Raw genomic sequence first — 17,700 nt, forward strand, 5'->3', positions numbered from 1 at the left:
AATGTAAATACACTAAGACTAAGTAAACACTAGAGGGAGCACCAGAGACATCATGACATGCAGACATACAGCCAATGAACACATAAAATAGGACACGACCAATGGGCAGTCGAAAACCAGAGGTGACACTACCCCAAGGGGGCAACCCATATATAAGGACAAGGCACACATGCTCTTTCTCTTTCCACAGGCGACACTTAGAGAGAAGGACAGGGGCAGATCAGAAGCATCACATCCACCACGTGGCTTAGAGCAGACTGGTTCGTTAGACTGAGTTACTGTGGCAAGATTAGCAGGAGAGTTGAACTCGAGTAGGAGAATTGGTAACTGTTCACTAAATGTGTTAAACCTATCTCCAAGTCTGAACCTTCTTTTGTCAGAGCATACATCAAGGAAGCAGCTTATGCTACATGAAGAAGCATAGCACAACAATGTTAGTTGAGGGATACATATTGATCAGGACACCCTGCTGTTCTTCAAAATAGTGACATAGAATTGTTCACATCTACCCGAAGAGGTGGATGGGGCCTCGTTTCAACATCTCATCAAACAGACTGCACTTCCAACAGTGCAGCACTCCCTTAGTGTAGCAGTGGAGCACCAGCCTCGAGTTTGAACTCCAGCCCTGAAGTGGGACTTGAACCTGGAACGTTGTCTTCGGAGACTAGAGTGCTTTCAGCTGAGTCATGACTGACACTGCTGAATTCGGACACACTACACAATGGATATAGATGTAGGTAGCACGTTTGTTTCATTAAATTAAACTCCTACCAGGCATTGTTTAAACATTTTCATAGAGGCAAAGCTTTTACGTTGATAAAGGCAGCATAGATAACTTTACGCAGGATCTTTTCCTTTTTTTAATTCATTTACGAGATGTGGGCGCCGCTGGTTAGGCCAGCATTTATTGCCCATCCCTATTTGCCCTTCAGGAGGTGGTGGTGAGCTACCTTCTTGAACCGCTGCAGTCCTTGAGGTGTAGGTCTACTCACTGTTCTGTTAGGGAGGGAGTTCCAGGATGTTTCCCCAATGACAGTGAGGGAACGGCGATATATTTCCAAGTCAGGGGCGGTGAGTGATTTGGAGAGGATCCTCCAGGTGGTGGGGTTCCCAGGTCTCTGCTGTTCTTGTCCTTCTAGATACAGTGTTCTTCAAACTTTTTTTTCCGGGGACCCATTTTTACCAACTGGCCAACCTTCGGGACCCAACCCGGCCGACCTTCGCGACCCACGCCGGCCGACCTGCGAGACCCACCATTTTCTCTTGCCTTGTTTGCTGCTGACGAGAATGGAGGAAATGGTTTTGGGTCCCTTTGGCCCTCGTACACACTCCTCCAATGGAACCTGTTGGTGAAGGTGAAGCCTTCCGGTGTCAGAAAGTATGGAGTCTCCATCTGTCCAATGTTCTGCATTTTTTCCTGTAAAATTCTATCAAATAAAACCCCCCCGAACTTGTAAGAAAATGAATAAAAGAAATGAAAAAATAAAAATTAAATGAAGAAATAAATGAATAAAACCGCCTCCGAACATGTGAAACAAAAAGCTACAAACGTTTAAAAAAAAAAGCGGTCGCACTGTGCATGCGTGCCCGATCATTGGCGCACATGCGCATAGTTTTGCGCATGCGCGCCGATGATCTGGTACACATGCGCAATGCGGCCACATTTCTTTTACATGTTTGTGACCATTTTGAAGGCCGCTTGCAGATGGCGTTATTAACAGCTGGCTGTTGCGCGCAGATTTGCGCAATCGGGTCCGCCGCGACAGACGGCTCCGTGACCCTCCTGACACCCGCCTGCGACCCATCGCAGGTCATGCCCCCGAGTTTGACAATGCCTGTTCTAGATGGCAGTGGTCGTGGGTTTGGAAGGTGCTGCCTAAGGCACCTTGGTGACATACTGCAGTGCATCTTGTCGATGGTACTCACGGCCGCCACTGTTCGTCGCTGGTGGAGGGCTTGAATGTTTGTGGAAGGGGAAGCAATCAAGCTGGGTGCTTTGTCCTGGATGGTGTCGAGCTTCTTGAGTGTTGTTGCAGCTGCACTCATCCAGGCAAGTGGAGAATATTCCATTACACTCCTGATTTGTTCCTTACTGATGGTGGACAGGTTTTGGGGGGTCAACTCGCCGTAGGATTCCTAGCCTTTGACCTTCCCTGGTATTAATATGGCTAGTCCAGTTCAGTTTCTGACCAATGGTAACCTCCAGGATGTTGATTGTCGGGGATTCAGCGATGGTAATGCCATTGAATGTCAAGAGGCTGTGTTTAGATCCTCTCTGTTGTATATCTGAAATTCTGAGTTGCTTCCATTTTGAAAAGAGGGAATTGTTTGGAATTTTCAAATTATAGCAAGTTTTTGTTTTGATTGTAAATCAAATAATTTGCAAGTGGATACTTTACTGGTGCCTAGTGATTTTTAATTCTGGAATAATGTATCTCTTTCAGCAATAATTTCATTATTTATCACTGGTTAATGGCATTGTTGCTCCAATAATCACCTTGAGATATTATTGCATAATGACCTGGTCTCTTGTTGGTTCAGCAAGTTTAACCAGCTGAGTGCAATAATGTAAATGTCGCCACAGTCCCAGAGGACCATAGGCTGCTCTCCCTTTGACAGCGGTGATGATTTAACCCGAGGGTCACCACACCTCAGGCGAGATTGAGAAGGCAGGGCCTTCATAAATAACCTCAACCGGTACAGGATATGAACCCACGCTGTTGGCGTTGCTCCACAGCGCGAACGAGCTGTCCAGCCACCTGAGCTAAACCCGCCCCCAACCAGTGAATAATCAAAGCCATACAGGTTTAGAATGTGCCAGATTTGATACCTGGTCTGAGCTGGTATGGTATAGTCAGCTGCAACAGTTGGGTTTAGTGTCACAAGCCTATGCGGTAAAAATTGGTGGGGGTTCCCATTCCTGTTGTTCGATAATCCCAAATGGAAATGCAAGTATGAATTCAGGTGAAGACAGAATTAGATTTCCACCTTCCCCATTGCCTCTTGGGACCCACTGCCTAGGTTTACATTCACAAAATGATCCAGTTATCACCTAATGAAAACAAAAAGGAAAAACTAAATGCTCTATATCTGAATGGACATAGCATTCAAAACAAAGGAAACATATTGATAGCACAAATAAAAGCAAAATACTGCAGATGCTGGAAATCTGAAAGAAAAACAGAAAATGCTGAATAAACTCAGCAGGTCTGGCATCATCTGTGTAGAGAGAAACAGAGATAACGTTTTGAGTCCATAGAAGGATCCCTGCAGATGCTGCCAGGCTTGCTGAGATTATTCAGCATTTTTGGTTTTTAAATTGATAGCACACATTGAAATATGCAAATACGATCTTGTATGCAGATAGCAAATACGATCTGTTGGCCATTGCGGAAATGTGGCTGCACGATGACAAGGATTGGGTCCTGAATATTGAAGGGTGAATGACATTCAAGAAAAATAAGAAGCTAGGTAAAGGTGGAGGGGGTAGCACTGTTTTTTGTTATCAATTTAGAGTACCCAATTCATTTTTTCCAATCTGCCTGATGGAAGGGTCTGGTAGAAGGCGATGCCTGGGTGGGAGGGGTCCCTCATAATGCTGTCTGCCTTCCTGAGGCAGCGTGAGGTGTGTACAGAATCAATGTGGGGGTGGCAAGCTTGTGTGATACATTGGGCTGAGTTCACCACACTCTGAAGTTGCTTGCGATCTTGGACCGAGCAGTTGCCATGCCAGGCTGTGATGCAGCCGGATAGGATGCTCTCTATCGCACATCTGTAGAGGTTTGTGAGAGTCGATGCCAAATTTCTTTATCTTCCATAGGAAATAGAGACGTTGTTGGGCTTTCTTGACTGTTGCATCAATGTGAGTGGACCAGGACAGACTGTTGGTGATGGTTACCCCCAGAAACTTAAAGCTATCGACCATCTCCACTTCAGGGGGCTGATTTAGCTCACTGGGCTAAGTCGCTGGCTTTTAAAGCAGACCAAGCAGGCCATTAGCACGGTTCGATTCCCGTATCAGCCTCCCCGGACAGGCGCCGGAATGTGGCAACTAGGGGCTTTTCACAGTAACTTCATTGAAGCCTACTCGTGACAATAAGTGATTTTCATTTCATTTCATTTAATTCAGAGCCATTGATGCAGACAGGAGTGTGTGTCGTGCTACGCATCCTGAAGTCGATGATCAGTTCCTTGGTCTTTCCGACATTTAGAGAGGTTGTTTTCAGTACACCATGCAACCAAGTGATTTATTTCTCTGTTTGGAGCAGATTAAGTCTGAGTTGAGGGGGCCAACGGAGGGCTTCGAGCTGTGATGGGGGTTGTTCATGACGCTGCTTGAGGAATTATTTGTTGTGGAGGAATGGATGGGATAAAAGGGGAAAACAGTACAGACTGTGGACTGAGAGTGTATGGAGTGTGTATTTTATATTTTGCTATTTTTACTCATGTTTGGAATAAAGTATCTCTTTAGAAACTCGCAAGCTAATCGGGTTGAGTCTGTATGGAAATGTGATGGGGAAATCATGTTTAACCAATTTATTGGAATTATTATGAAGGAGTGACATGCGCTATGGGTTAAGGAGAACTTGTAGATGGACTGTATTTAGATTTCCAGAAGGCATTTGACAAGATGCCTCCTCAAAGGCCATTGCGCAAAGAACTCCTGTTATAGCAGGTTATCACATTAGCATGGACAGAATATTGGCTGGCTGACAGAAAGCAGAGGATATGCATAAAGAGGTCTTTTTCAGATTGGCAAGATGTGAAGAATGGAGTCCCACAGGGCTCTGTGCTGGGGCCTCAGCTTTTTGCAATGTGCCAAATACAGAGGACGGAATTCTCCGCTCCCGGGAAAAATCGTGAAGGCCGTCGTGATCTCGGCCGAGTTTCGCGACGGCCTCGGAGGCCGCTCCTCTCACCGTATTCACCCCCACCCCGGGGGGGCTAGGAGCGGCGCTCCGTAACTCTCGGCCGCCGGGCGGCGTGCCGTGGGTGACGCGATGGCGGCGCCTGTGACGTCAGCAGCGCATGCGCAGGTTGGCCGGCTCCAACCCCGCATGCGCGGCTGACGTCACGATGGCTGACGGCTCAAACCCGCGCATGCGCGGTGGCCGTCTTCCCCTCCACTGCCCCGCAAGACATGGCGGCTTGATCTTGCAGGGCGGCGGAGGGGAATGAGTGTGTCCCTTTGAGACGCCGGCCCGACGATCGGTGGGCACCAGGTGTGGTTGCCGCTATCGTGAAACGGTCGCGAACGGCAGGCCGCTCGGCCCATCCGGGTCGGAGAATCGCCGGTCGCCGTGAAAATCGGCGAGCGGCGATTCTTCCGAGCGATGGGTGGGAGAATCGCGGGGGGTGCCAGGGCGGTGTGAATTGAGTCGCCCGGCCCTCCCGCGATTGTCCCACCCGGTGTGGGGAGCGGAGAATCGCGCCCAGAATTTTGGATATATCGGATTATTTGGCAATTTTAGGGTTAAAAGTCTTGGTTAGAGTGTGTTTGTCTATGGTAGTCATGTTTTTTAAAGAATCTTGTTTTGGAAAGACCAGAAAGCTTTTAGGAGTCAGAGGTGAAACTGACCAGAGTAAAAAGGCTGGGCTAATGCAATGTTGTTTGATTAGGGAGAGTCCCTGGTGTTGCCACTTCTATCAAACCACAAGCGGTGAGTGTGTTTCTTGTATTGACCAAATAACCACACAACCAGTATGTTTGTTCAAAAGACAGTTTATTATTAAACACAAGACTTGTCTCTCTGTGCAATGATACACGCGGCTACATATTAAACTACACCTATCAACTAAGATGATCTTTACTTAACTTCTGGGTGACCGGCTCTGTGCGGGTAGATAAGGCCTTTATCTGAGTCCCCATGTGTGTCGGCTGAAAATCGTCAGGTTCGTCTCGGCTGCGGCTCGTCTCCCTCGGAGTGATTGTGATTCTTGAACTTGGCTGGTTGTTATGCTGCAATTGGTATGGGCACAGGCCGATCCCAAAAGAGGCCAATCCCTAGTGCGCAGGGCTTCTTATCCTTCTCTTTCGCTCCCTTTTGGGCGGGGTTAACTCAGGTCCAATGGATCGATAGGGTCTCAATCACTCTGATCGATACCGGCCAATTAGGTATGGGTACCTTGATGGCTGGATGGGTCCTAATCGTTATTGTTCCAAATGCGTATGCCTTTCCAAATAAGGGGAGGTGGCTTTTCCTTAATTTAAGTCTATTGTCCTGGGGAAATCGGTGATTGGCCTTTAACAGGTGCAAGTTTCAGTTCAATCTGGTTTTCCTTTGCACAGTACACAGGGACTGTGCGCTGTCTTTGTCCTGACTTGACCATAATTCCCTTTATCCTTTGCAGGCGGCCATTTTAGATGGCCACACTGGGGTGTTAATGTTCTGGGGAGTTAATTTGTTTTCTACCTGGGGAGATGATACAAGTTGGTGCTCAGGCATTTAGACATCGTAAGAAAGCTAGAGAGTTGAGTTCTGATCTGGCTAACTCTGTTGACCACAAATAAGATACTTTGCTCTCACAGTAGAATAATTTTTTTCAAAGATTAATAGTATTTAAAGCAGTGCAGACCTGTCTGAGGACAGGTGGGAAAGCTGAAACAAACCAGTTGAAACAGCTCTTTGAAGACATCAGCCAGAGTCTGCATGGGTTCTGACAGGAGCTAAATCTGTTCTGGGAAACAAATATTTCTCTGTGCCATTGGGATGTAGGATGGATTGAGAGCTGTATGTTTTTCCTTTATTGTAGTTTAATTGGGACTCGAGATAGTAACTAAGGGTATGGCATTTGCAGTATTGAGTAGTATTGTTTAAGGGGTAATTGTAAGCAACTTTCGGGTACCATGTTAAAGAGTTTAATATTGTGTTAATAAAGTTCTGTTGTATAATACCAAATCCCCATTCCCTCGTGCAGTCACTCCTGGAGCGAAGTATTCTTTCTGCACAGTCTTACAAAATCAACTAAAATATTGGGACTTCAGACCAGTATCCTAGGGCGCAGTTGACCAGCCGTGTTGCGCTCTCTCTCTCTCGAGCACGGTGCGGCCGGTGAATGCCGGGAGAGGCTTCTCGCGGGCTTCCCGGTAGTCTTCATGCCTCACCGTATCCATCAAAGTTCGGCGAGGCGACTGAGTCAGAAACACGCTCACCAGGGGTGTGACCAAACAGCACTCGTCCAATCTGGTTTTAAACCGACTCCGGCGAGCTCACCCGGGATCCACCGGCCTCCCCATTGAGGCCGCAACTGGGGGCCGATCAGCACTGGTCCACACAAACGTGGACAAGGCAGAACGGCACCCAGAGGGTCTCCCAGGCCATCGTAGACCCATGGGTGGTCAGGGTCAGTGCAGGGTAGCCCCCTGGCCCTCATCCTGGAGTGTGGATACCTTAGTTAATCACTGTTAAGGTGCCCAAATGATACTGTCAAGCTGGCAGGAGTACTGCCAGGGTGGCAGCGCAAAGGTCAGGTACCTGGGGGCTGGTCATGCCCATGAAAGGAGGGTGAAAAAGGGGGTTTGAAGAGTGGGGATGTGGAAGACAGGTAAGTAGAGGCCTCTGGGAGGTTGGAGGGGTGACAGGTGGGGGTCCTGGAAAGGGAGAGTCTGTAAGTGGGCATGGTGGCCTGAAGAGGGAGGACCTCCAGGGACCCCATAGCGGGGTGTCCTCTCTTCCAGGAGGGGTAATGTCCATGTCTCTTTCTGTTATCGCCGATGGGTGGGGCTTGTGGGGGACAGGCGGCCCGATCTCTGAGTTCAGCTCCCCCAGTCGTAAAAGAAATTCCACGTGTGAGAAACTCTCCAGGGCCCCAAAAAGTGGCTGAGGTTGAATAGCGGTGGGGAATTCACCGGTAGAGCCGGTGGGAAAGTCCCTGAAACACCCACCACAAATGAAATTTGAAATTTGGAGGGAGAATTACCCCCCAGACACTGTTGGGGTCCGATCTGGGAGCATAATAACAATTGATATCAATGACTTCAATAAGGGGAGCGAAGGCATGGTAGCCAAGAATAGATAGGAAAACATGTTGTGAAGACAGAAGGGGTTGCAAACGGATATAGATAGGTTGAGTGAGTGGACAAGAATTTGGCAGGTGGCTTATAAAGTGGGTAAATGTTCTTCACTTTGGAAGGGGAAAAAAACAGCTTATTACTTAAACTGAGACCAACTGCAGAATCCTGAAGTGTAGAGAGGTCAAGGTGTTCCAGTATGTGAGTCCCAAAATATTTATAAGCAGGTATAGCAAGTAATTAGGAAGGCTAATGGAACGCTTCATTCCGAGAGGGAGCCAACACAAAAGTAAGGATGTGATGCTTCAGTTATGCAGGGCATTGTGGCGAGGCCACATCTTGAATACTGTGCGCAGTTTTGGTCTCCTTATTTAAGAAAGGATGCAAATAATTTGGGGGCAGTTCAGAGAAGGATTACTAATTTGACATCTGGAATGAGCTGGTTGACTTATGAGGAAAGGCTGCGAAGGTTGGGCTTATTTCCACTGGAGTTTAGAAGAGTGAGGGATAACTTGCCTGAAATATATGAGATCCTGATAAGGTGGACGAGGAAAAGATGTTTATTTTTGTGTGCGAGTCCAGGGCTAGGGGAGCACTGTTTTAAAATTATGTGTCGTCCTTTTAGGACTGGGATGAGAAGAAATTATTTCACTTGAGGGTTGTGCAACTTTGGAACTCCCCACCTCAGAAGCTGGTAGAAGCGGTATCACTGAATATATTTAAGCTGGAGGTGGATGGATTCATGTTGGGCAAGGGAATCAAAGGTTATCAGGGGTAGATGGGAATGTGGAGCTCTAAACACAAACAGATCTGACATGATCTTATTGAGTGATAGAGCAGGCTCGAGGGGCCAAATGGCCTACTTTTGCTCCCAATTTGTACGTTCGGATGATCAAAATCTTCAGGGGAGGAGAAAATTGATGAGGGGGGAAAAGGGAAACATTGTGAAATAGATATTCATGAACTTCTTCCTATTTTTAATGCGATGTGTTCTATCCACAGAGGAATTCAAAGGTCAAACTGTAGTCGAGTTGATGAAAAAAGAAGGCAGCACCCTGGGGCTCACGGTATCAGGTGGAATAGACAAGGAAGGGAAACCAAGAGTATCCAATCTTCGACCTGGTGGAATTGCTGCAAGGTAACTAAAGCTACTGCAACATATTACCAGAGGGTAATGAGAGATTACAGATGAGACATTTTTCACTCGGCTCATGAAGTCTTTATGCAGGGTACTGTATTTTTTATTAGCGCTGTGATCTTGTCAAAAGTTCCATCTTCTGGAATGTCTTACTTTTCCATCACTTGCAGGCTCGGGTTGAGCAAATACAGCTGCCTTATAATTGAGCCATCTTTTTGCAGGTCATTTTTGGTTGCGAATAATTAAGTTGATTTGAGAAATAATTTAAATTCAATTTCCTGGTGACAGAGTGTGTGAAATCACGGTTTGTGATCATTTCAATCTTTATTGTTCCGCTCCTACAAATTCAAAATTATTTATGCATTAAAATAATTTGAGTTATCCAACAGCTTAGATGTAGTAAATAACAAAGCCTGCGGTGAAAACAGTGTGATTTTAATTTTCACATGAGTTGTTTTGCTTCTCCCAATCTAGAAGTACGATAAAGGCAGTGAATTTCTGGGATGTATTTGGGACATTTTTCGAGAACCGACAAGGGAACAGTTCATAGTGATGAGTTAACAATGTGATGTTAAAGGAATAGCTTTGAAATAGTGACCATAATATATTTATATTTAATATTAGGCTTGAGAGGCAGAGTCATCAACCGTACTTTCAAATTTATGTATGGCAATCTTTATTGAAATATTGAAATAAATTCAAAGCTGTGAACACCAGGAAGAGCTGGTAGTGGATAAAACCACAAAAAGTGGGAAGTATTCAAAGAAGTATTTGGCATGCTACATACTATCGGTACTTTTTTAACCCACTAGCCCACTCTGCCAGGCTGATGGTGCCAAATCAGCCTGAGACGTTTCTTGGTATATTTATTAAAATCGCAAGTATTGTTGTCGAGACTCTGGGCAGGATCTCCCCCCCCCCCCACCCCTGGGCGACCTGTTTTCTGGTAGCGGCCAATGGGATCTTCCGGTCCCATCGATGTCCACACTGTTTTGAGTGGCTTGCTCTCCCGTCCACGGGGCACACCCCATAGAAGGTGTCGCTGTCGGTAGAATCAGAAGATCCAGCCAGTGCGAACAGTTGAAAAGTTCGCCCCCTCTGGACCCTTGACCCTGGCCTTTGACAGAAACTATCAATTTGGTGACTATGTACCAAAAAATACAAAAATTGCAGTTGCAGAGGTTTATTAATGACGGAGCATTGAAGGGCTATTTTGATACATCAGGTGAAATCAGTAATCCTCAATAGTCTAATTGAGCGATAAGTGAACTCTGTTCTTTTTCATAATTTTAGGAGTGTAATAGTATTTTCAGCCAAAAATGTGCAAGGTATTTCAGCAAATATATTTTTAGTGAAGCGGTTGAACTAAAGGCGCAATTATACTTGGGCCCATAACTTTTCGTTGTCTGAGGCATGATACCAGCTGGTGATGTGCTGCTATGCTATTCTCTTGCAGAAGTGATCAGTTAAATATTGGAGACTACATCAAATCTGTCAATGGGATCAACCTCACAAAATTCAGACACGATGAGATCATCAGTCTGCTGAAGAATGTTGGTGAGAGAGTGGTCCTTGAGGTGGAATACGAGCTCCCTCCCGTTTGTAAGTATCCTCTAAATTAAAATTAGCAAAGCAGTTGACAGTTGAAAAGCTTGAACTGAAACCTAAATGAAAAGACAGACGCTTAACGTGATTAATCTCTCACGCATTCAGCCGGGAAGCTGTGGAGGAAAACCTGTGCAATGATTCCAAAACCCTTCTCTGACAATCTATCAACGTTTAGAATACTGAACCTTGCATTCCAATCTCAGTGTTTTGAGAAAACTGTTTAGTAACGGGTGACGGCAGGATACTTTAAAAATCAATCAACAGCTGCACAAAATTAAAATACCAAATCTGAGAATTGATTTTGCTGTGGGTGTGCATTTGTTGATGCCGCAATTGGGAATGAGCAAATTCGAAATTTGGAGCCACACAAAATGAGATTGTTTTTAATAGTTTGGAATCTAGGTACAATTGGGATTTGCAAATTACTCTTGGTCTATAAAGGAAAGATCTACATTTAAGAATACACCCCACCAGGTTCCCCAGAAAGACTTCACATTCAATTAATGAAATAAAATGCGGCAACCAGTTTGAACACAGTAAAACCATACAAAGAAGCAGACTGAAGGCTTAAAATCTGGTTTGTGGGTGGTGACATTGGTTGTGTTACCAATGTGAAGGCCCGGTGGGAAGATGGTGCATTGGGAACAGTGGTGCGTATTTGAGTGCTCATTTATTCATTCTCCTCAAAAGCTTTCACAACAGGTTAAATTAGTCAATCACTATAAACTAGCATTAAACAATTTGTGCTCTTTCTGCTTGCAAGTGCAACTAACATTTGTTTGATTCGAATCTCTTGGCTCGTAAATGCTGAGTGCCTCAGGAAACATTCTAGTCCCGTTTTTATGTATCTGATGTACCATCAATTGGACTCGAGACACGATGAAGATCCGAACTGTGGCTTTAATCAGCTAGTTGTTAGCCCGGTGGTCGACTACAGTGAAAGGCCGACCGCCGGGAAACCTGGGTACTTATACCCTGCCTCGGAGGCGGGGTCTACTTGCCTCTTGACCAATTGGTGAGCAGTCACATGATTAGTCCCAGCCAATCGGACGAGAGGCACATGACCAGCCAGAGCCAATGGGGAACCAATGCTCTGCACCAATGGCAGAGCTCACATTCATACCACCACAGTATCACAATCGCATGATGATGTCCACGTTTAAAGCGGCAATTCAGTAATCCGTAGCCAGAAATTTACGTAAAAGGTCTCCAGGTGCGTGCCCGACCCTGGAGTGCATAAAATTACGCGAGAAGAGGTTGGGCACGCGTCCTGATGTCATCGTGTCCTCGCGTGCTATTTTGGTCAACAAGTAAGTGCACATGCGAGTTGGAAACGCGCCTGCCGACAATCAAGGAGCCAATTTAAATGAATTAAACAACAATTGATTGGGATTTTATATTTTACATTGCCTTTATGGTTGGCAGGCGGACAATTGGCAAAGCAGCCTTTACGTTCAAGCTGCAACCTCGAAACAGGGTGGGTTGAAATTCAGTGGCTGGGGACTGAGATCCATGTATGATTGTGCTACCCAAACATTTGTGACATAGCTTTCCCACCGACATTATTTGTTACAACTGCCTCGGACAGCTCCGCCGTAGCTCTCCCTCTGAGGGAGCATATTGGAAGCGCAGCCCACACATTCCCTTTCTTGGTGCCTGCCCTCCCCGGCAGGCGTTCATCCTTTCACAGAGCGCTTTCACGTTGGAAGGCTGTTAGTTGCTGATCCAGCATATCGCGTTAACTCAGGAGCGAGTTTCACACCTTGTCCTTCCTACACCGGCTTTGGGCGCGCCCTGAATGTAAACTTCAGGCCTGTCTCTAGATGACATATTGCCATAATTGCGCTGCATTCAAATTGAGACATTTAAAAGTGTTCCTGATATCTTTAAAACTGAATATGCTAAGGGCTGAGTGCACTGTAACTGATTTCTTCTCAGTTTCCTTCTTTTAAAAAGCAATATCCTAGATCAATAAAGTCCACTTACAGCATTTATTTTTGATGTCATACAATATGTTTAAAGGCAGTGTGGTTATAATTATTATAAATACAATTAGTGCTGTGTTCAATGTGATGCTTTCCTTTCCATTATTACCCTCCGCGTGCATTTTCATACTGATGCTCGGGTCTGAGAACATCATGCTGTGAGGAGACCGGGAAAAGAGAGTGCTGCTGTCCCTGTCTTGTATGTTGCTCCACCATGTTGTCACTTTCCCAGCGGTAAAGCTTTTGTCTTTCTGAGTTTGAAAATCCACCAGGTAGACCTTTACAGCTCTGGAGATCGGGTGGAGATTGTTGTGAAATGGCAGGTGCCAATTTACCGGCTGCCCAAATCGCAAGGGCATCCGAGGAGTGACCAGGTGCCATGAGATTTCATGGGGTCCGGAGGACAACTCCCCCCTGATAAAAGCAAATTACTGCGGATGCTGGAATCTTTTACGAAAGGGAAAATGCTGGAAAATCTCAGCAAGTCTGGCAGCATCTGCAGGGAGAGAAAAGAGCTAACGTTTCGAGTCCAATGATTCTTTGTCAAAGCTAACAGACAGAGAAAGTGGGAAATATTTATACTGTGGAGTGAGAATGAAAGATGAGTCATAGCCACAGAAACCCAGGGAAAACGGGTGCTAATGGCCACAGAAACCAAGGGGAAAGTGACAGTCCCCAGAGAGGACAAAAGATGTGAAAGGTCAAACAGCAGGGAAACTAACATCAGAGGATGAACTGTAGGTGTGGGGGGAGGGGAAGGGGGAAGCAGAGAGGAGAAAGGTGCAGGAAAGGTGGATAAGATTGGGGGGGGGGGGGGGGAATTAAATGTATATTAAGAAAGAAAGAAATGGTAAAAGAGTGTTAAAATGAAATGAAAACAAATGGGTCGAGGTGGGGCTGATCACCTGAAGTTGTTGAATTCGATGTTCAGGCCGGAAGGCTGTAGCGTGCCTAACCGGAAGATGAGGTGTTGTTCCTCCAGTTTGCGTTGCCCTTCACTGGAACATTGCAGCAGGCCAAGAACAGACATGTGGACATGGGAGCAGGGTCTTTTGTTAAAATGGCATGCAACAGGAAGGTCAGGGTCCTGAATGCGCACAGACCGAAGATGCTCAGCAAAGCGATCACCCAGTCTGCATTTGGTCTCTCCGATATAGAGGAGACCACATTGGGAGCAGCGAATTTACATAGAATTTACAGTGCAGAATGCAATAGACCAGATTGAAAGAGGTGCAAGTGAAACACTGCTTAACCTGGAATGAGTGTTTTGGGTCTGGAATGTTAAGCATGGAAGAGGTAAAGGGGCAGGTGTTACACCTTCTGCGATTGCATGGGAAGGTGCCATGGGTGATGGGAGAGGTACTGGGTATGGTAGAGGAGTGGACTAGATTGTCTCGGAGGGAACGGTCTCTGCGGAATGCTGACAGAGGGAGTGAAGGGAAGATGTGTTTGGTGGTGTCATCACGCAGGAGTTGGCGTAAATGGTGGAGGATTATGCTTTGCATGCTGAGGCTGGTGGGATGAAATGTGAGAATGAGGGGGACTCTATCATTGTTCTGGGAGGGAGTGGATGGGGCAAGGGTAGTGGCACGGGAGATGGGCCCTGTCCACAACTGTAGGCGGGAAATCACGGTCGAGGAAGAAGGAACACATTTTCGAAGCACCATTTTGGAAAGTGGCATCGTCGGAACAAATGCGACGGAGGTGAAGGAGTTGAGAGAAAGGGATGGAGTCCTTACAGGGCGTAGGGTGCGAAGAGCTGTAGTCCAGATAGCTGTGGGCTTGTAGTGGATATTAGTGGATAGTCTATTGCCGGAAATGGAGACGGAAAGATCAAGGAAGGGAAGTGTCTGAGATTGTCCAGGTGAAAGTGATGGAGGGGTGGAAACTGGAAGCGAAGTTGATGAATTTTTCCAGGTCCGTGCGAGAGCATGACGCGGCAACAACTCCCCCCGATTGTATAACATTGTGATGTCACCTCTGCTGCGTCTGTCCTGTCGGCGAGACAGGACATACCCAGGAATATTAATGGTGGTTTCTGGGACATTATCTGTAAGGTATGATTTTGTGAGTATGACTACATTAGGCTGTTGCTTGGCTAGTCTGAGGCAGCTCTCCCAACTTTGGCACAAGCCCCCAGATGTTAGAAAGGAGGACTTTGCGGGGTTCACAAGGCTGGGTTTGCCTTTGTCCCGTCTGGTACCTCGGCTAGTATCGGATGGTCTGTCTGGTTTCATTCCTTTTGTGTTTTCTTTGTAGCAGTTTACTGCAATTGAGTGACTTGCTAGGCCATTTAGGAGGTCATTTAAGAGTCAACCACATTGCTGTGGGTCTCGAATTGCGTGTTGGCCAGGTAAAAATGCCAGGTTTCCTCCCTAAAGGACATTGGGAACCAGATGGGTTTATATGACAAATAACAATGGTTTCATCATTAGATTTTTAATTCCAGATGTTTTATTGAGTGGTGTTGGGATTTGAACCCGGGTCTCCAGAGGATTACTCAGGGTCTCTGGCTTACTGAGATAAAGGCAAATTACAGCAAATAGTGGAACAGAAAATGCTGAACATTCTCAGCAGGTCTGACAGCATCTGTGGTGAGAGAACGGAACTAACATTTCAAGCCTGGGTGACTCTTTGCCAAAGCTCGAGAGAACTGGATATAGGATGAGATTTAAACTTTTGGGAGGGGGTGGGGGAGAGCAGTGGGGCTGGATAGAGGGCCAGCAATAGATGGAGGCTGACAAGGATGTTGTGGACAAAAAGATAAAGGGAATGTAAATGGTGGTGATCACGGCTAAAAAAGGTGATAGTGGCAAATTAAGAGATCAGAATGTGTTCATGGCAGAGCAAAGGTAAGCAGTATGTCAAAGGACAACTTAGAACATGGAACAGATGGCCCTGGTGGGGTGGGGTGGGGGGTAATCAATGAGGAAAAACCTATCAATGGAAGAAATGAAAATAAATTGATAGAAATTAAAATGACGTGAAGGTGGAGGAGAGAGTTCACAGTCTGAAGTTGTCGCACTCAACAAGTCCGGAAAGCTGTAGCGTACCTAATCGGAAAATGAGGTGCTGTTTCTCCAGTTTGCGCTGGGCTTCACTGGAACATTGCAGCAGGCCAAGGACGGACATGTGGATGTGAGAGCAGGAAGGTGAGTTGTAATGGCAGCAACAGGAAGGTGTGGGTCCTGTTTGCGGATGGGGCGATGATGTTCTACAAAGCGGTTACCCAGTCTGTGTTTAGTCCCTCCAATGTAGAGTAGACATCATTGGGAGCAGCAAATGCAGCAGACCAGATTGAAGGAGGTGCACGTGAAGCGCTGCCTCACCTGAAAAGAGTGTTTCGGCCATGGGATGGTGAGCAGGGAGGAGGTAATGGGGCAGGTGCACAAGAGGGTGAAGTGTTGGGGGTGATGGAGGACCGAACCAGAGTTCCCTGGAGGGAACATCCTTGTGGAATGCTGATGGGGGGAGTGAGGGGACAAAATGTTTGGTGGTGGCATCTTCATGGAGTTGGTGGAACTGGCGGAGGATAACCCTTTTCATGCGGAGCAATGTGGAGTGACAAGTGAGGGCAAGGGGATTGGGAAGGATCCTTTGGGAAGGATGGAAAATGGTGAGAACAGAGATGCGAGAGACGGGTCAGACACTGTTCAGATCCTTGTCAACCACAGTGGGTGGGAAATCATGACTAAAGAAGAATGAAGACATGTCAGCCAACCACCTTGGAAAGTGTCATCATCGGAGCAGATGCGATGGAGGTGAAGGAACAGGGAGAATGGGATAGAGTCCTGAGAGGATGTGGGGTGTGAAGAGCTGGAGTCGAGGTAGCTGTGGGAGTCAGTGAGCTTGTGATAAATACTAGTGGACAGTCTATCAAATGGAGATAGAGAGGTCAAGCAAGGGAGGAGAAGTGGATAGAGGGGTGGAAATTGGAAGCAAAATTGATAAGCTTTCCCAGGTCCAGGCACAAACTTGAAGCAGCATCAAAATAGTATTAGATGTACTGATAATATAATTATGGGAAGAGGCTGGAGTAGGACTGGAACAGGGAATGTTCCACATACCCCATAAAGAGACTGGCAAAACTGGGGCCCATGCTGGTACCCATATCCACACCTTTGGTTTGGAGGAAGTGAGACAAGTTAAAGAAGAAATTGTTCATTGAGAGGACAAGTTCAGCCAGACGAAGGAGAGTGGCAGCGGATTCCAGTGAGCATGGTTCCAGTGAAACCCAATCTAAACTGGAGGAACAGCACTTCAACTAATGATTAGGCATGTTGGAGTCTTCTGGACTTAACACAGAGTTCAACAACTTCCACTGTGAACTCTCTTCTCCACCTTCACCCCATTTTTCCCCTCACCACCATCTTCATTCATCCAGCCCACTTCACCAGGGGCATCTGTTCCCAGTTCCAAGTTGTTCTTTGACCCACTGCCCACCTTTGATCTGCCATTAACGCATTCTGATCTCTTGATGTACCACTTTCAGCGCCTTTCTCAACCATGATCACCGCAATTTACATTCACTTTGTCTTTTCGTCCGTGACATCTTTGTCAATCTCCACCTACCGCTGGCCCTCTATCCAGTCCCACTGCTCCACAGCAGTATAAATCTCATCCTATTTCCAATTTTTTTCTGGCTTTGACAAAGAGACATCCAGACTCGAAACATTAACTCCGTTCCCTCACCACAGATGCGGTCCGACCTGCACAGTTTTTCCAGCATTTTCTCTTTCTATCTCTGGATCACCAGTCCAGCAACAATACCACTGTGTCCACGCCTCACAGTAGGAGCGCCTCTCTCTCACTTGAAACTGAAAATCCAAGGCTTGTATCCAAACCTTGCAGACAAAACATTTTTCTCAGTGAGGGTGCCGAGAACTCTCACAGCTTTCTATAAGCACAGCATATTCTTCAGGATCTCATGGCTTCTCCTCCCACACAACTCCCAATAT

General features: G+C 46.4%; 1 protein-coding gene across 5 annotated transcripts in view; it reads left to right on the forward strand.

Moving 5' to 3' along the window:
- grip1 (glutamate receptor interacting protein 1) overlaps nucleotides 1–17,700 on the forward strand; it is a 480,409-nt gene that overhangs the window by 368,909 nt on the left and 93,800 nt on the right. For all 5 annotated transcript variants that reach the window (XM_038780539.1, XM_038780540.1, XM_038780538.1 and 2 more), the window contains 2 exons: nucleotides 9,014–9,149; nucleotides 10,606–10,751. In XM_038780539.1, the coding sequence (XP_038636467.1) occupies nucleotides 9,014–9,149; nucleotides 10,606–10,751 (282 nt within the window). The remainder of the gene's footprint in view (nucleotides 1–9,013; nucleotides 9,150–10,605; nucleotides 10,752–17,700) is intronic.

This window comes from Scyliorhinus canicula, chromosome 20, assembly GCF_902713615.1.
Source record: "Scyliorhinus canicula chromosome 20, sScyCan1.1, whole genome shotgun sequence".
NCBI classification, from domain to species: domain Eukaryota; kingdom Metazoa; phylum Chordata; class Chondrichthyes; order Carcharhiniformes; family Scyliorhinidae; genus Scyliorhinus; species Scyliorhinus canicula.